This window comes from Leptodactylus fuscus, chromosome 4 (genome assembly GCF_031893055.1).
Source record: "Leptodactylus fuscus isolate aLepFus1 chromosome 4, aLepFus1.hap2, whole genome shotgun sequence".
Classification (NCBI taxonomy): domain Eukaryota; kingdom Metazoa; phylum Chordata; class Amphibia; order Anura; family Leptodactylidae; genus Leptodactylus; species Leptodactylus fuscus.
In genome coordinates, this window is record NC_134268.1 from 21,236,389 (window position 1) to 21,262,713 (window position 26,325).

At 44.1% G+C, this 26,325-nt stretch overlaps 1 protein-coding gene across 3 annotated transcripts in view; it reads right to left on the reverse strand.

Annotated features, from left to right (window-relative positions):
* COL14A1 (collagen type XIV alpha 1 chain) overlaps positions 1–26,325 on the reverse strand; it is a 129,553-nt gene that overhangs the window by 31,285 nt on the left and 71,943 nt on the right. For all 3 annotated transcript variants that reach the window (XM_075270138.1, XM_075270135.1, XM_075270137.1), the window contains 7 exons: positions 22,199–22,315; positions 16,596–16,742; positions 16,014–16,088; positions 14,664–14,803; positions 12,501–12,624; positions 10,253–10,396; positions 204–368 (listed from right to left, as the gene is read on the reverse strand). In XM_075270138.1, coding sequence (XP_075126239.1) covers positions 204–368; positions 10,253–10,396; positions 12,501–12,624; positions 14,664–14,803; positions 16,014–16,088; positions 16,596–16,742; positions 22,199–22,315 — 912 coding nt within the window. The remainder of the gene's footprint in view (positions 1–203; positions 369–10,252; positions 10,397–12,500; positions 12,625–14,663; positions 14,804–16,013; positions 16,089–16,595; positions 16,743–22,198; positions 22,316–26,325) is intronic.

Below are 26,325 nucleotides of genomic sequence, written 5' to 3' on the forward strand. Positions count from 1 at the left end.
TTCCCGGATATTAGGCCCCACCAAACACTAGCGGCTTAGTCTAAGGACGGAAATCAATGCTTAAAGAGAATCTGTCGCTTCTCTTGACATGTCTGTTTACTGAAGAATTGTAAGTCCCTTAATATATTGATTCTGCCAGAAACTTTTGCACAGTATTATACATTTGTATACAAGTGGATGACGCATGGGGGTTTGCTACGTACTTGCTGTTGCCGTCTCGCAGACAAAGGTGATCAGTTCATCTTCTATTTTCTTGAAGGCATCAAAGTTGTCGACAAAGAACACGTGTCTCTCGCTGGGCTTGCTGCCAATGTTCACCAGCTCGGCGTAGTCTGCGTCCGCCACTCCGATCGCAAAAATGCTGAAACCTGGAAGGAGGACACCGGAGTTTAGACAGTCTGTCAACACCCCTCTATGTGAGTTCAGATACGCAGGTCACCGCTGGATAGACAGTATGATATCATCGGATTGTTGATGAAAGGTGCGGCAGGGCCGAGGACCATACAGGATATATCAGGAACCAGACACAAAAATAACATTAACTTCAAGTGAACCCGACACTGAAAGGTTTCCCTTGTGCACCCGGTAAGTAATGACACTGGGTTTGTAGTTGTTCTTGTATTTCCATGAACAGACCACCCATCATACTGTCTATATGTTATATAGGGGAGAACGGGATGGCAATGGCAATCGAAAATGTTCTCTGCTGCAACCCGCGTTCCTTATCGCTAACGTTTCTCCTTGTGGAGACCACCGCAACCCTTGTATGAAGTTTTTCTTTTTCTAGAAGATCCCGTGCAATAATGACGACAAGCTCAGTTCAGTTTACCTACATTCCCAATGGTGTACATAGAAGAGGAGTGCACTCCATTATGGTGCGCTCCACCTCTTTGCCCAATTTGTTCCCACACATGGCATTGGATCATGCAGCAGCTCCTATAGCCACTCCATGATGGCAGTGCCAGGGCCTTATATGCTTATGTGACAGGTATGTGCGAGAACCACTGAGGGGCTGGTAAACTATCTATAGGGAGTAGAGATGAGCAAATAGTATTCAAAACTTAGTTTGGAATACCTCGCTCCATAGGAATGAATGGGAGAGGCCGGCGCTGGCTGCCAGTGCTTAACCCCTTGCTGTTCGCCCGCTCCCATTCATTCCTATGGGAGCGAGGTATTCCTCGCACCCATAGGAATCAGGGGTGAACCTACCTTTTTTGCCGCCCGAGGCGGATGACAGAAAGCGGAGAGGAGGGGGCAGAGCGAAAGGGGCAGGGAAGAGCGAAGGGGGGCGTGGTGGAGCAGCATTAGCAGGCAGAGAGCAGGCAGGGAGAGGACCTGCTCTCTGCCTGAGCGTGAGCGGAGGCCGCTGGAGCAGCGCTGTGTCCACAGGGCCTCCCCAATCCACCGCTCGCTTCCTGTGCCGGGCTGCAGAGACGGTGACACTAAGCCAGTCCAGGACAGTTTGTCCTGGACTGGCTTAGGTAAGCAAAAATGCCGCCCCCCCCAGGGCCCTGGCATAGCGCCGCCTGAAGCGTCGCCTCATGGGAGGTGCGGTGCTGCAAACTATGTTTCGAATACTATTCGAATCAACTCTAAAAGAGGGCAGTATAATATGTATACAGACACTAAGCAGGCAGTATACTGTATGTGAGGGCATTAAGAGGGCAGTATACTGTACTATGTGGAAAGGCACGGAGGAGGCAACATACTGTGTGTAGACACTAAAGGGGCAACATACTGTGCATTGTGGTGCTAAGGGGGCAGTATGCTATGTGTGGGGGCTCTAAGAGGACATCGAACTCTATGTGGGGGTACTAAGAGGGCATTATATTACCGTATGTGGGGGCACTAAGGGTGCATTATTCTGAGTGGGGGCATTAAGGAAACATTATACTGTGTGTGAGGCACTAAAAGGGCAAGATACTGTGTGTGGGAGCACTAAGGGGCATTATTCTGATTGGGGGCATTGAGGGAACATTGTATTGTATTGTAAGGCACTAAGGGGGCCACTATACTATGTGTGGGGGCACTAAAGGGGCATTATTCTGATTGGGGCAATGAAGGAACATTGTATTGTACTGTAAGGCACTAAGGGGGCCACGATACTATGTGTGGGGGCACTAAAGGGGCATTATTCTGATTGGGGGCATTGAGGGAACATTGTATCGTAAGGGGCATTAGGGGAACATTTTACTGTGGGGGGGGCACTAAGGGGACTGTATACTGCTTGTGTGGGTCAAGGGGGCAGTATTAGGAACCTCCAAGTATTAGGAACCGCCAAATCCCCCTCGGACATCACATGACCAGATCCACTTACTGACGTGGTGGAGATAATAACTAGAGATGAGCGAACACTAAAATGTTCGAGGTTCGAAATTCGATTCGAACAGCCGCTCACTGTTCGAGTGTTCGAATGGGTTTCGAACCCCATTATAGTCTATGGGGAACATAAACTCGTTAAGGGGGAAACCCAAATTCGTGTCTGGAGGGTCACCAAGTCCACTATGACACCCCAGGAAATGATACCAACACCCTGGAATGACACTGGGACAGCAGGGGAAGCATGTCTGGGGGCATAAAAGTCACTTTATTTCATGGAAATCCCTGTCAGTTTGCGATTTTCGCAAGCTAACTTTTCCCCATAGAAATGCATTGGCCAGTGCTGATTGGCCAGAGTACGGAACTCGACCAATCAGCGCTGGCTCTGCTGGAGGAGGCGGAGTCTAAGATAGCTCCACACCAGTCTCCATTCAGGTCCGACCTTAGACTCCGCCTCCTCCGGCAGAGCCAGCGCTGATTGGCCGAAGGCTGGCCAATGCATTCCTATGCGAATGCAGACTTAGCAGTGCTGAGTCAGTTTTGCTCAACTACACATCTGATGCACACTCGGCACTGCTACATCAGATGTAGCAATCTGATGTAGCAGAGCCGAGGGTGCACTAGAACCCCTGTGCAAACTCAGTTCACGCTAATAGAATGCATTGGCAAGCGCTGATTGGCCAATGCATTCTATTAGCCCGATGAAGTAGAGCTGAATGTGTGTGCTAAGCACACACATTCAGCACTGCTTCATCAAGCCAATACAATGCATTAGCCAGTGCTGATTGGCCAGAGTACGGAATTCGGCCAATCAGCGCTGGCTCTGCTGGAGGAGGCGGAGTCTAAGGTCGGACCTGAATGGAGACTGGTGTGGAGCGATCTTAGACTCCGCCTCCTCCAGCAGAGCCAGCGCTGATTGGCCGAATTCCGTACTCTGGCCAATCAGCACTGGCTAATGCATTGTGTAGTGTTGTAGTGAGGATGCAGGTCTTCTGGAATAAGTCCACTATGAGATGGTTACTCTTGTAGATCAGAACACTTTATTCCATGCTCCATCATGGCTCCCTGTCTAACAATTCCTCCCCCTAAGCTCAGCTCCTCCTCCATTACTACCTCACTGTTGCTAGGCAGACAAAGCAGAATAAGTAAGCAGAACAGAACATACAGAACATACTTATAACAACATCACATCTCTCCCCTTCTTATAAAAAAAAATAAAATAAAATGCAAACATTATAAATGAACAATAAATAAAAGGTCCGAACTGAAAAGAAAATTTTACTGCAGAACATAGTCCCTGAGGTGCGTTGGTGGCCTTCGATTTATCCTTGTCAGGTAGCGTTGAGACATCTCGTTATCAGAAACAGTCTGTGAATTTTCGGTATCTCTTGTTGGTGTTGCTGAACCAGTTGTACCTGGTGAAATTTCCTCATCATCTGTCTCCTCTGCACTTGCTCCTGGGTTGTAGTCACAAAGCTTTTTAAAATGGGAGACATTTCGTGTCACTTGATGACCCTGGCGTTGAGCAGTAACCATGGTACCTTTGACGTGTGTGACTTGAAAGGGTTCTGGATGATAAGGGGATGATAACTTGTCACTGGGTCTCAGCCTTTTAACGAGGACCCAGTCTCCCACATCCAGCTGTTTGAAGCAACAACTTCTCTTATCTGCATATCTTTTCATCCTGCCTTTGGCAAGGGAATCATTGAGGACCAATGGAGTCTGGACGTGAACTACTGGGATGTTTGGAAGCTTAATGCGCAAAGGCCTGCCGAAAAGCGCAGTCGCTGGCGGAGTTCCTGTAGTAGAGTGTGGGGTGGCTCTGTACTGTCTAAGGAATCTGTACAATTCTTGCTGCAAATCCTTGTGTTCCATGGTAGCAATCCGAAGAGTTTTGTTGATTGATTGCATGAAGCGCTCCACTTCACCATTGGCTTGAGGCCAGTAAGGAGTTATTTTCCTGTGGTTAAAACCAAGATAAGTTGCAAAAGACTGAAAATCTGCACTATTGAAAGGTGGCCCATTGTCAGTCTTCACTGTTTCAGGTATGCCATATGCAGAGAAGATTTTGTCCAGTTTTGGTATGACAGCTCTTGCAGAGGTGGTGGAAACGGGTTCAATGACTGGAAACCTAGAAAAATCATCTATGACAACCAGTAAATAGGAATGATCTGGCAAAGTGCAGAAATCAACACTCACAGCAGTCCATGGATTGTCTGGCAGAGGTGTCATTTGTACTGGTGCTCGGCTATGGTCCACCGTAGTTGCTTGGCAAGGTATACATGTGGCAATAAGTGCTTCCACTTGTTTATCTAGTCCAGGAAACCATACTTTCTCCCTAAGTAATTGCTTTGTTTTAACTATACCTTGATGGGCCTCATGGGCCAGATCGATCACTCTACTCTGAAGTTTCTGAGGAATGACCAGGCGGTTGTCACGTAGTAGTATGTTTGAGTCAGATACAGAAAGAGAGTGTCTTGCATTAAAGAAGGCCTGTAAATATGCTGTTTGGCCCTGCGGTTGAAGACGAGTGTCAGCTAGAAAAGAGTTCCAGTTCTTAGACCGAACAGTGTCAATTACCAACTGAAGTTGGGGATCAGAATCCACCGCATGTGTAATTTCTTCGAGGGTCATTGCTCTTGGCACAGAGTGAGTAACAATGAAATTTACATGCTCCTCAGCTAAGACAGTGGCAGGCAAGTCATCTTTGGTAGACTGTGGTGAAGGGTGTCTTGAAAAATAGTCTGCAGGGTTCCCAGCTCCTGCCTCATATCTCAAGTGAAAGCGATAGTTCTGCAGGCGGAGTAGCCAGCGTTCAAGTCGTGGGGGTGGCTTTGATGAATGTTTATTGAAGATTGGAATGAGTGGTTTATGATCACTGACCACTGTGAATGGACAACCAAAGAGGTAAAGATGAAAATGAAGGCATCCCCATACAACTGCGAGAGCTTCCCTCTCAGTTTGAGAATAGCGCAGTTCCGTTTCTGTTAAAGCCTTGCTCGCATAGGAGACTGTGGAGATACTGCCAGTTTTGGACACCTGAGTTAAAATTGCACCAAGGCCTACAGGACTGGCATCCACAATGAGCTCAGTAGACTTTAGTGGGTCAAAATAGGCCATGACCGTGTCACTAGAAAGACTGGACTTTAGTGTGTCAAATGCTGATTGATGTTCAACTGTCCATGACCAAGGAGTATCCTTTTTAGTGAGTTGTCGTAGGGGTTCAGAAACAGTAGCCAGATCAGGTATGAATCGTCCACAGTATGTGACCAGACCAAGAAAACTTCGAACATCTGAGACATTTTGTGGCTGGCTAGCAGAGGTTATGGCTGCTACTTTCTCAGGGTCTGCAGAAACACCATTTTCAGAAAAAATGTAGCCAAAAAAATTCAATGACGTCTTGTTGAACTCGCATTTTGATGGATTAACAGTTAAATTGCAGGTTTGCAGTCTCTGAAAGACTTGTTCTAGGTGATTGTCGTGTTCCTCTTGGGTTGTGCCAAAGATAAGGATGTCATCACTAACATTGAGGACTCCAGGTATTCCTGAAAGAACCTGCCTGATAACATTCTGAAAGATTTCTGCAGCCGATGAAATGCCAAAATTCAGCCTCTTGAACCTTCTTAGACCGACATGAGTGCTAAAAGTTGTGATATATCTGGAGTCTGGATGCAATTCAAGCTGATGATAACCAGATTTTAGATCAATTTTTGAGAATACTTTTGCACCATTTAGATCTGTGAGAATATCATCAATGGTAGGCGTAATGTGCCTTTCTCTTTGAATGGCTCAATTGGCATGTCGCATATCCACACATAACCTGATTTTACCAGGCTGCTTAGGTTTAGGCGCAACAACAATTGGTGAGACCCAGGGAGTTGGGCCCTCGACACGTTCAATAACATCATCTGTCTCAAGGTCTTGTAGCTCTTTCTCCACTAGCTTGCGGACATGGAATGGGATGCGCCTGTGAGGTTGAACTGACGGCTGGACTGACTGGTCAGTGTGTAATTTCACTTGAAAGTCTTTCAGCTTTCCTATGCCTTGAAAGAGTTGAGGATATTTCTGCATAATAGTTTGGACAGAAGAGTGTGTTACGCTGTTTGCCAGTTTCACTAGGCCCAGAGATACCGCACTATTGCAGCTAAGAACAGTGTCTGCAGAACACTCCACTACATAGAAAGTGTCCGTGATGGATTTCCCATCAGCCGTTAGTAATGCCTGAAATTTGCCACATAGAGGTAATGCAGTAGCTGAACCATAAGGATATATCTTCAGGTTAGTACATTGCAAAGCAGGTTTGTTCTTTAGCTGGCTATAAGTGGCATGACTAATAACATTGACAGACGCCCCTGTATCTACCAGTGTCTCCACCGGATTGCCATGTATTAAGATGACTTGTTTGGGATTAGACATTGCATGCACATTGCGAGACCCCTCAGTCACTGAGAATAAGCAGGTGCTGCTGGGCTCATCCGCAGGGGACACTACCTGCACTGCCTGAACTTTCTGTGGCATGGCTTGTTTAGCAGAGAGAGAAGATTGTGATTTTGATCTGCAGACTTTTGCAAAGTGATTTAGTTTCCCACAGTTATGACAAGTTACTCCCTTTGCTGGGCATGGTTTCTGATGAGGATAAGGACCTCCACAGTTGTAGCAGGTTGCAGCCTGTGTGTGAGGCACATGTGGCTTCTGAGTGAGCTTTGCTACAGAAGATGGCTGCTCTGGTATACAGTCTGTGTTCTCTATAAGTTTAGCTTGATTCTCTGCTGCATCATGAATACGTGCAATGTCCAGTAGCTTTGCTAAAGTCATGGTGGGATCTCTGAGTGCTTGTCTCCTTAACTTAGAGGACACACAACCTTGTATGATTTGCATCAGAATTTCCTTGTCTATATCTGCAAATTCACAGTAAGCTGCAAGTTGTCTTAAGCGGACATGATATTCATCAATGGTTTCTGTTGCTGACTGTTTTGACTGTCTAAACTTGAAAATTTCAAAAGCTGCATTTATGTATGGAGAGAAATGCTTAGTTAGTGCTGCTTTGCTTAGATCATAGTCACTGTCCTCCCCTGTATTGGGCAGAGTTGTGAAGATATCATAGACTTGCTCCCCTGCATAGTGTAATAACATGGCTTTCTTTCTTGCATTGTCAGTAATGTTCATTGCTTGCAGGAATATCTCAAAGCGTTTCAGCCATTTATTCCAGCATGCTGCTAAGTTTGCTTGGGGCTGGTGCACATCAAATACAGCAAAGGAGGGTAAACAGGCCATGGCTGGTGCTAGGATTGCAGTCTTGTAAACAGTTTTCTGTAGCAGTGAAATACCTTTAGCTGATGATCCCATCCTCGTCGCCAATTGTAGTGTTGTAGTGAGGATGCAGGTCTTCTGGAATAAGTCCACTATGAGATGGTTACTCTTGTAGATCAGAACACTTTATTCCATGCTCCATCATGGCTCCCTGTCTAACAATTCCTCCCCCTAAGCTCAGCTCCTCCTCCATTACTACCTCACTGTTGCTAGGCAGACAAAGCAGAATAAGTAAGCAGAACAGAACATACAGAACATACTTATAACAACATCACACATTGTATTGGCGTGATGAAGCAGTGCTGAATGTGTGTGCTTAGCACACACATTCAGCTCTACTTCATCGGGCTAATAGAATGCATTGGCCAATCAGCGCTGGCCAATGCATTCTATTAGCGTGAACTGAGTTTGCACAGGGGTTCTAGTGCACCCTCGGCTCTGCTACATCAGATTGCTACATCTGATGTAGCAGTGCCGAGTGTGCATCAGATGTGTAGTTGAGCAAAACTGACTCAGCACTGCTAAGTCTCTGCATTCGCATAGGAATGCATTGGCCAGCCTTCGGCCAATCAGCGCTGGCTCTGCCGGAGGAGGCGGAGTCTAAGGTCGGACCTGAATGGAGACTGGTGTGGAGCGATCTTAGACTCCGCCTCCTCCAGCAGAGCCAGCGCTGATTGGTTGAGTTCCGTACTCTGGCCAATCAGCGCTGGCCAATGCATTCTATTAGCCCGATGAAGTAGAGCTGAATGTGTGTGCTTAGCACACACATTCAGCTCTACTTCATCAGGCTAATAGAATACATTGGCCAATCAGCGCTGGCCAATGCATTCTATTAGCTTGATGAAGCAGAGTGTGCACAAGGGTTCAAGCGCACCCTCGGCTCTGATGTAGCAGAGCTGAGGGTGCACAAGGGTTCAAGTGCACCCTCGGCTCTCCTACATCAGAGCCGAGGGTGCGCTTGAACCCTTGTGCACACTCTGCTTCATCAAGCTAATAGAATGCATTGGCCAGCACTGATTGGCCAGAGTACGGAATTCGGCCAATCAGCGCTGGCCAATGCATCCCTATGGGAAAAAGTTTATCTCACAAAAATCACAATTACACACCCGATAGAGCCCCAAAAAGTTATTTTTAATAACATTCCCCCCTAAATAAAGGTTATCCCTAGCTATCCCTGCCTGTACAGCTATCCCTGTCTCATAGTCACAAAGTTCACATTCTCATATGACCCGGATTTGAAATCCACTATTCGTCTAAAATGGAGGTCACCTGATTTCGGCAGCCAATGACTTTTTCCAATTTTTTTCAATGCCCCCAGTGTCGTAGTTCCTGTCCCACCTCCCCTGCGCTGTTATTGGTGCAAAAAAGGCGCCAGGGAAGGTGGGAGGGGAATCGAATTTTGGCGCACTTTACCACGTGGTGTTCGATTCGATTCGAACATGGCGAACACCCTGATATCCGATCGAACATGTGTTCGATAGAACACTGTTCGCTCATCTCTAATAATAACTATTGGTCTATGGCCAACTCTCTGACATAGGAGAGCATTTCTGCTAATGTTTTTGTGCTAGGCCCCGGTCTAACCTCTCCTCCGCCAGGCTGATTCTCCTACAAGTATTTTGGGGGAATGAGGATCACCTGGAGGATTTAATGTGCGCACAATGTTCTATACAGGTTCTGTTCTGTGGGTGTCTTAAGTGCTGGAGACATCAAACCGCATCTCCCTGCCGCGCCATAAGCAATAAAGTGCCTGGTGAAGCCGCTGTTATGGGCAAAACAATCTATTTCCACATCACACAACGTCTCGCTGCTCCGGGTTATTCAATCTTATTGTTCTCTGAGCTTCATAAATGACTCTCCTACTTTATAGCGGGTCCCTTTAAGAGCTCCGCAGGACGATCAATCCTAATTTGCCGCCATTGTCGGCTCTGAGGTCGTATCAAAAAGAGAAAAAAAAAATTGGCCAAGTGCCTTCCTTTTATATCATATACCGTAATACCAAACGTCTTCGGAGCGCTCTGAGCACTAAGCGGAGTAAGGAGCCTTGTCTTGTTAAACCTCATTTTCAGCTTTTATGTCTTGCAGACTGGAATGGATGTGTTATTAGATGAGAGCGCTGATGTAGCAGGGTGCAATGTGTATGTTACCTATTTGTGCAGTTCTGGCTAATCCCATCCACACATTGCAGACCAAGGTAGGGAATCCTGCAGGATCTGTGGTCGCGGATGATACTACTGCGATGCAGACATGTACTGTATATGTGCGGATTGCTGATCAGTATTTGCAGACAGCAAGGTCTTGGGCCTCAATGTGCAATTCGTAATGGGGTCCCTACCTACCTTATGACATTTATGTTGGGGACCTTTGGGGCCCCCCAGGGTTTAGGGCCCAGTAGTGACTGCTACCACCGCACCCTCTATAGCTAAGTCCCTGGATTAATTGCAGAAGAAAATTGGTGCAAGTTATAGATGAAATCCTGACCATAAGATCTGCCTCATGACAAGTTCCACCCTGCTATATCTTTATGGTTTTGTAAAGCGTCAGGATTAGCTTGTTGATACTGTATATACATAAATATAGATATCATCAGTATCACAGCATCATTACATGGGAACCATCTCACCTTCCAGTTGCATTTCATGAGCAATTTTGACGGCTTCATCCTGAGAACGTCCATCGGTGATCACCACCAGGACTCTCGGGACGCCTTTCCTCATGCCGGATTCCAGGGTAAACAGATCTTCTCGGACATGCTTGATTGCCCGGCCTGAAACATACAAGAAATGGGGAAATGTCAAGATACTAAATACTATTACAGTCTCTAGGAAGTGATGGAGTACAAAGCCCCTTCCCCACACCAGGGAGTAACAGAGCCTTGTCTGTGTGTATGGTGACTGTCCTGCCTTATCTAGGCCACTAACAGTGCACTATACTATGTGTGGGGGCACTAAGGGGGCAGTATACTGTGTATGGGGTACTAAAGGGGTAGTATACTATGTGTAGGAGCACTAAGCGGGCAGTATACTATGTGTGGGGGCACTAAGGGGGCAGTATACTATGTGTGGGGGCACTAAGAGGGCAGTATACTGTGTATGGGGTACTAAAGGGGGCAGTATACTATGTGTGGGGGAACTAAGGGGGCAGTATACTATGTGTGGGGGAACTAAGGGGGCAGTATACTATGTGTGGGGGAACTAAGGGGGCAGTATACTATGTGTGGGGGAACTAAGGGAGCAGTATACTATGTGTGGGGGAACTAAGGGGGCAGTATACTATGTGTGGGGTACTAAAGGGGGCAGTATACTACATGTGGGAGCACTAAGGGGACAATCTACTGTGTATGGGGTACTAAAGGGGGCAGTATACTATGTGTGGGAGCACTAAGGGGGCAGTATACTGTGTATGGGGTACTAAAGGGGGCAGTATACTATGTGTGGCAGCACTAAGAGGGCAGTATACTGTGTATGGGGTGCTAAAGGGGGCAGTATACTATATGTGGGAGCACTAAGGGGGCAGTATACTGTGTATGGGGTACTAAAGGAGGCAGTATACTATGTGTGGGAGCACTAAGGGGGCAGTATACTATGTATGGGGTACTAAAGGGGGCAGTATACTATATGTGGGAGAACTAAAGGTGCAGTATACTATGTGTGGGGGCACTAAGGGGGCAGTATACTATGTGTGGGAGCACTAAGGGGCAGTATACTGTTTGGGGAAACAAAGGGGGCAGTACACTGTGTATAGGGGCATCAAAGAAGTCAGTATCAAGTGTGGGACACTAATGTGGCAATATAATATTTGTGGGGACACTAAGGGGTCAGTATACTTTGTATGGGGTAATAAAGGGGCAGTATACTGTATATGGGGGCACCAAAAAAGGCAGTATATAGTGTAGGGGCATTAAGGGGACAGTATACTGTGTTAGCACTAAGGTGACAATATACCATTTGTGGTGACACTAAGGGGACAGTATACTGTGTATGGGGGTACGAAAGGGGGTGGTATACTGTGTGTGGGCACTAAGTGGGCAGTATATTGTGTCTGAGAGCACTAAGGGGCAGTATACTGTGTGTGAGAGCACTAAGGGGCAGTATATTGTGTGTGAGAGCACTAAGGGGCAGTATATTGTGTGTGAGAGCACTAAGGGGCAGTATATTGTGTGTGAGAGCACTAAGGGGCAGTATGCTATATGATCCAACACCTGGGAACCCTTGCAGATCAGCAGTTTGAAGTGACAGGCCAAGTGATGGTCACATGGACTGATTGCATTCAAGCGAAAGGACTGAGCTGAGACCAAGCATGGCCACTATACAATGTATGGACATGTAGTTGTTAAGCACACTGCAGCCTCCTTATTCAGCAGATTGGCCGTGTTCCCAGGTGTCAGACCCCTACCGATCTATCCTAAAGATAGGCCATCAATTTTGTAGCCTGGAAAACTCCTTTAATTCTAAATTACCTTAGACTACTGGATCTACTGTATTTCTATCTCTGCTTTGGTCTGGTGTGATCCAGCCTGGACACTTCACCACCCTATGCCATAAACAAGCACCGAATTATCAGAATATTGGATCTCCTGGCTGTCAGATGACTGTAATAACGCTGACAACTCTTTCCTCGTATTCTTGGCTCACACTAGAGTCGGCCAGCTTAGATAAACAGCTCACTAATTGTTCCAACAAAGGCTCGGCTACATAACGAAATAAATCTACATCAACAAAATGTGAGCCAAAACTCGCAGCCCTCCCTGTCCGCAAGTCATATAAACAGGGCCCGATCTTATTCATTGCCAAGATCCAGTTATCAAACCCTACAACGTTTCCTTATCACCGGCAGACACAACATGAAGGAAATAGATAGGGAACTCGTACCTGTTTTTGTGTTCCCTCCTTTGTAAGATATGCTGTTAATGGCCGCCAACAAAGACTCCTTGGATTTATAGGAGTTTAGCCTGAATTCTGTCCTGGCGTCATCACTGTACTGAGCAACGCCAACCTGGAAAAAATATTATAGAGATAATAGGCAGCAATCTGGAAAGGTGTCCTTGTTAGGTGGTGCGGACAAACATCTTAACTAATCCACACAACAGCTGTAGATAGGCAGGGAAGGGACTCAGCTGTAGATAGGCAGGGGAGGGAGTCGGCTGTAGATAGGCAGGGGAGGGACTGGGCTGTAGATATGCAGGGGAGGGAGTCGGCTGTAGATAGGCAGGGGAGGGAGTCGGCTGTAGATAGGCAGGGGAGGGAGTCAGCTGTAGATAGGCAGGGGAGGGACTCGGCTGTAGATAGGCAGGGGAGGGACTCGGCATGTAGATAGGCAGGGGGAGGGACTCAGCTGTAGATAGGCAGGGGAGGGACTCAGCTGTAGATAGGCAGGGGAGGGACTCGGCTGTAGATAGGCAGGGTAGGGACTCGGCTGTAGATAGGCAGTGGAGGGACTTGGCTGTAGATAGGCAGGGCAGGGGAAGGACTCGGCTGTAGATAGGCATGGGAGGGACTCAGCTATAGATAGGCAGGGGAGGGACTCGGCTGTAGATAGGCAGGGGAGAAAGTCGGCTGTAGATAGGAGGGTAGGGACTCGGCTGTAGATAGGCAGTGGAGGGACTTGGCTGTAGATAGGCAGGGGAAGGACTCGGCTGTAGATAGGCAGGGGAGGGACTCAGCTATAGATAGGCAGGGTAAGGACTCAGCTGTAGATAGGCAGGGGGAGGGACTCAGCTGTAGATTGGCAGGGGGAGGGACTCAGCTGTAGATAGGCAGGGGGAGGGACTCAGCTGTAGATAGGCAGGGTAAGGACTCAGCTGTAGATAGGCTGGGGTGGGACTCAGCTGTAGATAGGCTGGGGTGGGACTCAGCTGTAGATAGGCAGGGTAGGGACTCAGTTGTAGATAGGAAGGGGAGGAACTCAGCTGTAGATAGGCTCAGGAGGAACTCAGCTGTTGTTCACACTATGCATGCAGTTTCACAGAGACACGGAATTGGCACAGTGTGACAAGACTTGGCTCATTTAAGCTATTGTTAGGTAGGTTGCTTTGCATATTGTTGATTTATGACCTATATTGTGCAATGTGTTAATTGTTACGTGTCTCTTGGACTGGTTCAGGTCATTGCATGGTCTTTGCTTTGGGGGTTTCTGATGGTTGGATCGCGTGTTGGCTCTTGTGAATCGGATCAGAGTAGAGCCTGAGGGTTGATCTGCGGGAGAAGTTGTGTACTATTCTCCTATAGATCCACCTTGCTGAGGTCTGGAGTTTCCATGTACCCATGGCAGGAGGGCACATGCTACTTGAGCACCTATTTTCCTATTTCATGAGGCTTTGTGCCTTTGTTAATGAGACACTATGGTAAATTCCGATTTGATAGCTGAACACTAGTCCAGACCTTCTTAATACTTTAGTGGGACCTGTTCAAAGATTTCTACGGTGACCCCCTTCATAATTTCAAGGGGTTGTTCGGGGAGCATTTATTCCCTTGGTCCTGGGATACTTCTGGTTGTCTCATGGTGTGTGGGTCTCCATTCATACACCTGTGAAAAGCCCTGGGAGACAACCTAGGAGGGAAGGGGCGGATTGGCTGCTCACTGTAGGCTGGCCAGATGAGTGGTACGTTGGCTAATAAGGACTGTGGCACTGGGCCCAGGCGATTATACAGACATAATAAATCGTACACACTCACTTTTCTGTGGATATAAGAGGCCACCCGACATGTCTCGCAGCGACTTACTCCACTACCCATCCAGAATTTAGACATTCATGACTGTACGGAGTGTACATGTATATTAGGGCGTCAGGAGGATTAGCTGTCGCCTGCACAGCTATAGAGAACATATATCAAACCTTCAACTGATGTACAGATGGGTAGGTCATGAAGGTACCAATATATCTCAAGCAGCGAGAGATCCAGCCATCTTATGGTGAAAGATAAGGGTTACTACTCCTGATGTTCACTTCCAAAAATAGCAGTATACCACTTTGTAAGATGTCTCCATACACAGTATAACAGCCATTTATGACAAGAGAGGATGTGGGCTCTTACTTGTGTTCCATCTGGGCCTATCTCATCGAAGGCTCCGGCAGTGCTGTACAGGAATTGGGTGACTTTGTGGAAGTTGTCATCTCCGATACTCCATGACCCATCGATAAGGAAGACCAGATCAGCTCTGGCAGATTTGCACACTAAAGCAAAGGAAGCATTCAGAATCCAAGTGAGGGTGATGATAATACGGGAAAAGATAATACTAAGATTTTCTTAGTATTAAACAGATCCTCACATCACCTCCATTAGCCCCAGCTTTTTTCAACTTTTAGTAGGCACTGATTCCAGCACACTTGGAATTTTTTCTCTAGCCCTTACTGTTCCTGAGCAATCAGTGCAGATAGTTTTGGTGACTGATATGTAAACTAAATTCCCTAATAGAACACTATGCTAAAAAAGCGCACTGCCACAGAAAATGTTTAGCAAAAAATATATAAAGCTTTATTTAAATACATTTTAAAACATATATAAGACAGAAATAATGAATGGGGTGATACAACCAAACAGAGCAATGAAGGCCCAAGATGGAATACTAATGGTTAATGATGAATAAATGACACTTACATTACATATATATAAGGATATGTGAAACATCCATAGTTTCTAAAGTGCATATATAACATACATAGTTTTTTAAAGTGCAAATATTCTGCGAAATAACATGATACCAAGTAATAAATTACCTATGGGTGGACCTTCATGTAGTGAACGCGCCCCGACGCGCGTTTCGCCACTACCGTCCCTAATGTCAAGTGGATGGTGTCAGGCAGAAGCAGGCAAGAGTGTGTGTCTCAGAGCTCCAACACGAGGTGGACAGTGTTAGAGCTCTGAGCCACACCTCCTTCCCTACTCCTGCCTGACACCATCCATTTTTAGGGAGATTAGGGAGTTTAGTTTACATATCAGTCACCAAAACTATCTGCACTGATTGCTCAGGAACAGTAAGGGCTAGAGAAAAAATTCCAACTGCGCTGGAATCAGTGGAGAGGCGACTATTAGAGGTTGAAAAGAACTGGAGTTAGTCAAGGTGGTGAAAATAGCAGTAATAGACTATGTTCCAGAATCAGTGGAGCGGCACCTATTAAATGATGAAAAGGGTGGCAAAAGGTCCGCTTTAAATGACCAGCTCACTCTCTAGGGCAGCTATGTGGATGCCAAACTCTAAATGTGTTAAAAGGCGGCCCAGATCAATTTTTGACTGTTTTTACAGTGTTTTTTTACAGTAAAAATATTTGCATAAAATTTATTTTTTTGGAATGCTATTGTGCGACACATGTCAAAGTGTAGCACTGGCCTTATTCAAATTAGTAGTTCAAATTTTCCCCAAAAAATTCTAGCTGTTGGCGTTACCTTCTCTAGCGGCAGGAATAGGCGGAGGAGGCGGTGGTGTTGGTGCTCGGGTTGGTGCAGCCGTTGGACGGGGCACTGAGAACAATTATAAGACGTAAAGGGTTAATCTAGCAGGATATACAGCTAATACATACATGGAGTATTTAAGGGCATCACAGCTGTCATATAGAATATGTATTTACCGTCTGAAAGAAGTTCATGGCTCACAATTACTGGTGGGTTATTAGACAGCGGGGGCCCTACTGTTATCTGTGACCGCCCCTACATATGCTACAGAAGTGCTTAGATTCTCTCGGATCTATACAGATTACTGAAAAGGTAAAATAAGGTCTCATGTACTCCATTAAATTACTGCGCCCTCTCTAGAATCGAGGACTCCCTCCCATCAGTCTACAACTACTCTAAAGTTACAACTCCCATCATTTCTCCTGGCTGTCAAACCATGCTGGGAATTTATGACAGATCACAGCCACAGGTCACAGATTAGTTATATAGTCAAGTTGTATGAAGTGAGAAGATAACCCCCCAACCCCTTCTGTAAGTAATATGTACGATCTGTCGCTATATGTATGATCGACTTACATGTAGTTTCCACAATGCTCACGCCAGGGCCTTCGGTCTCTTGGATTTGGGCATAAACGGTGATCCTGTATCTAGTATTTGGTAGAAGTTCATAGAAACAGTGTCTGGATGTTCCTGCAGCAAGGTTGGCCTCCTGCTTGGCTCCATCTGTATAGAAACAATAAAAACTAAATATGTATTCAACTGCATAAGTAACACCGAGAAGTAAGAGATACCAATATATGTATATATATATATATATATATATATATATATATATATATATATATGGTATAACTGCAAGACTACAATAATGCTGCCCTCTATGTAATATAACTATTATATTACTATCCCTTATGTAGAAGAAAATAACTACTATAATACTGCTCCTATGTACAAGAATGTAACTACTATAATACTGCTCCTATGTACAAGAATATAACTACTATAATACTGCTCCTATATACAAGGATATAACTACTATAATACTGCTCCTATGTACAAGAATATAACTACTATAATACTGCTCCTATGTACAAGAATATAACTACTATAATACTGCTCCTATATACAAGGATATAACTACTATAATACTGCTCCTATATACAAGGATATAACTACTATAATACTGCTCCTATGTACAAGGATATAACTACTATAATACTGCTCCTATGTACAGGAATATAACTACTATAATACTGCTCCTATGTACAAGAATGTAACTACTATAATACTGCTCCTATGTACAAGAATATAACTACTATAATACTGCTCCTATGTACAAGGATATAACTACTATAATACTGCTCCTATGTACAAGAATATAACTACTATAATACTGCTCCTATGTACAAGAATATCACTACTATAATACTACTCCTATGTACAAGAATATAACTACTATAATACTGCTCCTATGTACAAGAATATAACTACTATAATACTACTCCTATGTACAAGAATATAACTACTATAATACTACTCCTATGTACAAGAATATAACTACTATAATACTACCTCCTATGTACAAGAATATGACTACTATAATACTACTCCTATGTACAAGAATATAACTACTATAATACTGCCTCCCTATGTACAAGAATATAACTACTATAATACTACTCCTATGTACAAGAATATAACTACTATAATACTACTCCTATGTACAAGAATATAACTACTATAATACTGCCCCTATGTACAGGAATATAACTACTATAATACTGCTCCTATGTACAAGAATATAACTACTATAATACTGCCCCCTATGCACAAGAATATAACTACTATAATACTGTTCCTATGTACAAGAATATAACTACTATAATACTGCTCCTATGTACAAGAATATAACTACTATAATACTGCTCCTATATACAAGAATATAACTACTATAATACTACTCCTATGTACAAGAATATAACTACTATAATACTACTCCTATGTACAAGAATATAACTACTATAATACTACTCCTATGTACAAGAATATAACTACTATAATACTGCTCCTATATACAAGAATATAACTACTATAATACTGCTCCTATGTACAAGAATATAACTACTATAATACTACCTCCTATGTACAAGAATATAACTACTATAATACTGCTCCGATGTACAAGAATATAACTACTATAATACTACTCCTATGTACAAGAATATAACTACTATAATACTACCTCCTATGTACAAGAATATGACTACTATAATACTACTCCTATGTACAAGAATATAACTACTATAATGCTGCCTCCCTATGTACAAGAATATGACTACTATAATACTACTCCTATGTACAAGAATATAACTACTATAATACTACTCCTATGTACAAGAATATAACTACTATAATACTGCCCCTATGTACAGGAATATAACTACTATAATACTGCTCCTATGTACAAGAATATAACTACTATAATACTGCCCCCTATGTACAAGAATATAACTACTATAATACTGTTCCTATGTACAAGAATATAACTACTATAATACTGCTCCTATGTACAAGAATATAACTACTATAATACTGCTCCAATATACAAGAATATAACTACTATAATACTGATCCTATATACAAGAATATAACTACTATAATACTACTCCTATGTACAAGAATATAACTACTATAATACTACTCCTATGTACAAGAATATAAGTACTATAATACTACTCCTATGTACAAGAATATAACTACTATAATACTGCTCCTATGTACAAGAATATAACTACTATAATACTGCTCCTATATACAAGAATATAACTACTATAATACTGCTCCTATGTACAAGAATATAACTACTATAATACTGCTCCTATATACAAGAATATAACTACTATAATACTGATCCTATATACAAGAATATAACTACTATAATACTACTCCTATGTACAAGAATATAACTACTATAATACTACTCCTATGTACAAGAATATAACTACTATAATACTGCTCCTATGTACAAGAATATAACTACTATAATACTGCTCCTATGTACAAGAATATAACTACTATAATACTACCTCCTATGTACAAGAATATAACTACTATAATACTGCCCCTATGTACAATAATATAACTACTAGAATATTGTCCCTGATGTGAGATATAATCTGCCTTGTTGTCCATTTAGTTTCCAAGTTATTGCAGTATTGTGTATCACATATTCCATCCTATTAATTCCAGATAACAAGGGAATTTACATTGCTGGAGCCAGCACAGCTCAGATTGATTACATAAGATGATGATGGATCTCCTCCAGGTTTATACTCTAGATCAGCTGGAAGGATTTGCTCTGTAAGCAGTGGTAGAGACGACTGACCCTCCAGGAGAGAGATCATATTCCTTCCTTCGGAGACCCCCTTCCATCTTATCACACAGTAGCTCCTAGGGCATAGCTATAGGGTTGCATTGCGGTAGCACTGATAGTTCCTAGTGTCTGAGGACAATACACAGATGATCAATCCTGGGGACTGATGACCTACATGATAGGAGGAGACCCCCACTCATCTGCAGAATAACTCACCCACAGTGCTCAATGGATTTGCTTACTGTATCTGTATTCTACAGTCATTCCTGAGTTGGGTGGAGCCTTGTAGATTCCATGCTGTCTGCTTACTAGGGTTGAGCCGATCTTGACTTTTCATGATTGATTTTAAAATCCAATTTCCGATCATTTTTCATTCGAACCCGATCTCGATCCCAATTCCGATCCCAATGCAAGTCAATGGGATTTTTTTATTAATCGGAGATCGGATTTTAAAAGCAATCCTATTCACTATACAGCATGGAATCTAACAATTGAACGCTTTAATTGTTAGAATCCACGCTGTGTAGTGAATCACTAAGTAGCCAGAGGATTTTTTTTTAATCCTCTGGCTACTTAGTCCCCCCTGGTGTCCACTTACCTGCAGAGATGGCTGCTCCGGTGTTCTTCGTCTCGCTACCGCTCCACGCTGCTCTTCTTGTCTCGCTGCCCCCTGCCTCCCAGTTTAGGAGAGTGTGGGTGGGTACTGGGAGGGGAGACGTCACGTCTCCCCGCCCTGTACCCGCCCACACTCTCCTAAGCCACAAGCCCCACCTTCCTAGCTCTTTAAACACTAAACTGGGAGGCGGCGGCAGCGAGGCGAGAAGAGCAGCGTGGAGCGGCAGCGAGTCGAAGAAGAAGGAGAACACCGGGCACCGGAGCAGCCATCTCTGGAGGTAAGTAGCTACTAGAGATGTTAGTTTAGTCTCCCACTAGAATGAATGGAGGCAGCCGGCGCGCAGGGGGTTACGGCTGTGTGCCGGCTGCTTCCATTCATTCCTATGGAACCGCAGCGGAGCCTTCACACTGAGTATACACTCCACTCAGAATGAGCAGAACGTATACTCAGTGTGAAGGCTAAGCAAAGCATTGTGGGAAATAGTACCGATCTCGATCCCACCTAAAAAGATCGTGTGAACACAATCGCTCAACCCTACTGCTTACACTTCCTTTCTTTCCTCTCCATAGACTTCTATGGTTATACATAATCTGATTTATGTTACCTGCATTCCATCTTGAGACAGATATCAGAGATTTCAGAGTTAAAGTCAGTTTTTTACTGTTTCTTAGAATCACCTGTACTATTCATGTACACAAAGTCTGCCGAAGTCTCTCCAACCATTTAACCATTCCCATATGTGTCAATATATTAATCTGGAGCCTGAACTATTTTCCTTGAATGTTTTCCTTTGCGGCTAGAATGGATTATTATGTGTATCGCTGTAAGAATAGGCCGATTGTTATTAAAGGAAAGTTCAGTGACTTGGAGCGAGCGAACAATTGTTAACCACAGACCTTTTTTCTCCCCGATGTCTAAAAAAGCCAATATTATTACATGGCGATGAGCTGTAGTTACTGAAGGGGGCGCCACATGCGCTGATACCCTGGGTACCTGGAGCTGACGTTTATTTGATGGCCAATGCTATGGAGAGGTCATTGCAAAGCATGTACATTCATCCTCTAGTGTAATGATGGCCAACATGGAAATTAAACCTTGATACTGTGCGGATCCACAATTATAGGCAATTATGGACCCGCAAAATACAGTCATGTGAATGGGGCTTTACAGAGCTTTCAATTATACAAACAACTTTGTACTGAAAGGTAATAGTCTGCATTTGGTATAATTTTGAACAATTAATGTTCACTATTTACATTGTACAGATCTGTTTTATAGGACCGTGCAATGTTATTATGACCTGTGCTAATATCACATGTCTGCTATAAAACAGAAACTGTGTGATATAAATAGTGAAGGGGCTCCCACTCTGTATAATCTGGTCCACAGTTTCCCACACAGTATATTCTGCTCCACAGTGGCCCCCACACAGTATAATCTGCTGCACAGTGGCCCCCACACAGTAGAATCTGCTACACAGTGGCCCCCACACAGTATAATCTGCTCCACAATGGCCCCCACACAGTATAATCTGCTCCACAATGGCCCCCACACAGTATAATCTGCTCCACAATGGCCCTCACACAGTATAATATGCTCCACAATGGCCCCCACACAGTTCAATTTGCTCCACTATAGCCTTCACACAGTATCTGTTCTGCAGATGGGTACCCACAGAGAGGGCTCTGAGCGCCACCTCTGGCACCCGTGCCATAGGTTCGCCATCATGAACCCTAGTATATTGATTAGGCACTGTTGGCAGAATTATCATTTGGTATTGCCTACCCTTGCCTTAGAACATAATCCAAAAGCACAATCCGTGATTCTCTCAGGGTAGGGACACCCCCATACACATTAGATGATTGGCCGGCCAATCTGAGGTCGGGAAGTTTGGCTTATATTAATCTCATATGTACAGCTCGCTTAAAGGTTTGGCACCACCACATTAGCATCAGATTTAATATATGACTGCCCTTAAGAATGGCCAAGAATGAGGTTCCCAGGTTGTGTTAGACATATCACGGGGTACAAGGATGTTATGCTTATAGTAGGTTCAACAAAAAGTATGTTCATAACCATGGGGGTCCTTCGACAAATATTGCTTGAGATACCCCAATGTTCCAAATGACACAACAGATGATATTTCGCCTTCCACTAATAACCAGGAAGAACATCGGTGGGCCTACGTACCTCTCAGGGACTCTATGATGATCCTGTAGGATGTAGCGTGTCTCTGCTGCTGCCATTGAGCGCACAGGCTGGTTATCTTGATTTGGTAGGCGTTCAGATTGGTCACTCCGAGATACACTGTAACGTCATATAGACAATCGGATGATTAGAACCTTGTTACATACAAGACTAAAAGCAAAAACATCACCTTCATATATAAGGCCACGAGTTGTGGTCACAAGAAGAAAACCACTTTTTAGAAGTTGATTTGACCATCGTCTGATCTTCGCGGGTCAGGCTCCTCCGGCCTACGTCCGCCGACTTTTTAAATGTAAGGGTTCCCCATCTGCTGGGTTGTCTAAGCATACGTTCCCTATTCAGGTGTACCTACCTAACTAGCCATCACTGTAGCGCATCTCATTGACAACCTCATTGGGAGATGGATGGCACCGATATTGGTTGTCAACCGCTGGAAGAGCCTATCTACTCCCACCTATAGGTAGATACCTTGCACGTCATTGCCCAACCCACAGAAGATTTTAGCCAAGCTCCTCCAAAAGTGCGAGACACCCATCTATATAGTTTTCTTCCTTCTGGAGAAGATTGGAAGATTGATATTGCATATTTTCCCAGGGACTGCCTGTAAAACTGTCCATGCCAGCTGGTAGTCCCTGCCAAGAGGAAGAGAAGACTGAAGAGAAGACTGAAGAGAAGACCGAAGAGAAGACCGAAGAGAAGACTGAAGAGAAGACCGAAGAGAAGACTGAAGAGAAGACCGAAGAGAAGACTGAAGAGAAGAGGTCTACTCGATTTCCTGGTGATTTTCGAGGCATGCAAAATGGCTCTCCTCTAAAAGGAAGATAAATCTAGCACCACCTATAGATTACTAGCTCGGAAATCAAGGTCAATCCCTTCAAAGATCCTTCCACCAAACCTTAGACACCCCTCCGACAGCAATATTCAGAGGTACCAAGAAGGGTTCTGGTTGATGTGAAGTGTTTCTGAGAAGATGTTGTAGACATGCAATGCTACCTGGGAATGTATGTAAATCAGCACTCCTCCATGATGCCTCTCTAGTGCCCACCAGAGGCGTCACTTGAAGCTTCTGGGCCCCAATACAAAATATGCAATTTGGCCCCCTCTCACCATGTACTATCTACAATATAATACTGGTGTCTTATGGTATAGAAAGGTCTTTGGACCACCTAAAGTTTTAGGGCCTCTGCACCTCCTATAGCTAAGGCCCTGGAGCCACCTAAAGGTACCTGAGCCTGGAAACAAGACTAGGGATATCAGCCAAATCCATAGACATCCATTCCAAGGGTTCTTCTTGGCCTTGGGTAAGTTTTTAGTCACTTTCGAAGCTTTTATATTCCCATTGCATTGGTGATAGGTTATATAAGGTCCATGGACCACTAGTCAGATGTGACCTTCTGACTTATTAAGGTCCTCCCAACTAAAGAAACCCTTCCAGACACTTTTTTGGATTGAACAGCCCCTATGGCCCACTTGATGGAAAGCTTTATAATCACATGTTTTACTATTAAAGTAGAATAGCGATATACACCGAGGAGCCGCAACTCCGGGACTTGGATGTAACCGTGAAAGAGGTCTTTGAGCTGAGAAGTGATTCTGTGCCCAATGTGGGGAGTTGTAGGGCACAAGAGGAATGACACCTAATAAACTTCTAAGGGATGACATCATCCGTCAGGTCTGGCCATCTCTTATTATTATACGGTCTTCCTGCAAGGTATATAAACCGCTAATATTATTTTCAGACCGTCGCCTGACCCACTCTAGCCCGTGTTATTGCCATTTTTAAACACTATGTGACCGCTGAGACCAATCACGAGCCTCAGCAGTGCCCCAGAGCCACTGAGGTCACCCAGGAGGATGGAAGGTGCCCATATAGAAGTACTGGACGTCCCCGCACCTTCCTTGGGCCTCAGAAGAGAGCCCAGAGTATAATAATCAATTATACGTGGAAAACGCCCAAAATTTCAGGTTCGGCTAAATCCAAGATTTTTGGAAAATTCATAATGAACCTGGCTTGATACAAGCTGCGTATCTCATCTCTACCGGGAAACAAACAATGAAGGTTCCTATCGAACGACAGCAAGAAGAGATCTTCAAAAAATGAGAAATTGATACAAAAAGTATATTGGAAAATTGTAGAAATTTTTAATTTAACATAGTAACTAGAGATGAGCGAACAGTGAAATGTTCGAGATTCGATATTAGTTTCAAGTAGAGCCTCAATATTCAACTACTCGATCAAATATCAAATCCCACTATAGTCTATGGGAAAAAATGCTCGTTTCAGGGGAAACCACTATTCGACTAAAGGAGAGTCACCAAGTCCACGAGTAGCAGGAGGAGAGTGTTTAGGAGGAGTGCTGTGCAGTTAAAGCGCACGGACGCCATTATAGTCTATGGGGTCTGCGCGCTTTAACTGCACAGCGATTGCATTTGCGCTGATAAAAAGTAAGCTCCCTCGTAAGCGCAAGCTGCCAGCTCTCCTGACTACCAAAGACGAGCCTGCGGCAAATCAACGCTGGTTCTGCAGCAGGCTCGTCCTTGCTAGTCAGGAGAGCTGGCAGCTTGCTGTTACGAGGGAGCTTACTTTTTCTCATAGGAATGCATTGACCAGCGTTGATTGGCCAGCGTACAGCTTTCGGCCAATCAATGCTGGTTCTGCCGGAGGCGGAGTCTAAGATCGGACCATAACGGAGACTGCTGTGATCCGATCTTAGACTCCGCCTCCTCACAGACGAGCCTCCGGCAGAACCAACATTGATTGGCCGAATGCTGTACACTGGCCAATCAAGGCTGGTCAATACATTCCTATGAGAAAAAGTAAGCTCCCTCGTAACAGCAAGCTGCCAGCTCTCCCGACTAGCAAGGACAAGCCTGCTGCAGAACCAGTGTTGATTGGCCGAATGCTATAGCATTTGGCCAATCAACACTGGTTCTGAATCAAATAGTTACTGCGAATAGCTAGTAATAGTCGATCGAGTATGAATATTTCGAATACCTACTCGATCCAATACTACTCGCTCATCTCTAATAGTAACCTTTATTTTTTGAAATCAGAAGCACTCTTTCTGTATGTTCACATGTTGCAGATTTGTAGCAAAAATTTCTGCAAGTCAAAATGAGAAATTCCTGCAACAACTCTTCCCTAGTTGCTCCCTAGTAGAGATCAGCCAATGGATTCATTCTGAGACAGGTTTGACCCGAATATCCCAAACTGTTCAGTTTTTAACTAAAATGAACAATTGGGGATTTGTCTCAGACAACTGTTGCTACATGCATTGTGGTATATCATTATACTGTGGGGTCTCTACAGACCAATATGCTAGGCAAGATCGATTCATAGAGGCGAGGTTCTGTTCTCTGCATTCACACAGTGAATGCAGAGGGGAAGGGCTGATTCTCCTCACAGACTCCACATTCATATCAGCAAACTGCTTTCTCTGTGCAAAGGACTGAACATTCTGCAAATATCACATTTTAGAATATATATAAAGAAATATTCTATATACTTGTATCTATGTTTGGATGCTAGTGTAATTATAGATAGGATATTATTCAGAGACAGCAGCAGCTTTATGGACTGTGCTCATAGATTGTTTTTTTTCTGTGTTTTATCTGCTTGCCAGGATGTATTTGCCCTATATTTGGATCTCCTATATGATGGTCACTTGGGCTTTTCTCAGCTATTTGTTTGCTATTGTACAGTTACTCCTGGCAGAATTACATACAGTCCTATGAAAAAGTTTGGGCACCCCTATTAATCTTAATCATTTTTAGTTCTAAATATTTTGGTATTTGCAGCAGCCATTTCAGTTTGATATATCTAATAACTGATGGACACAGTAATATTTCAGGATTGAAATGAGGTTTATTGTACTAACAGAAAATGTGCAATATGCATTAAACCAAAATTTGACCGGTGCAAAAGTATGGGCACCTCAACAGAAAAGTGACATTAATATTTAGTAGATCCTCCTTTTGCAAAGATAACAGCCTCTAGTCGCTTCCTGTAGATTTTAATCAGTTCCTGGATCCTGGATGAAGGTATTTTGGACAAACAATTCAAGTTCAGTTAAGTTAGATGGTCGCCGAGCATGGACAGCCCGCTTCCA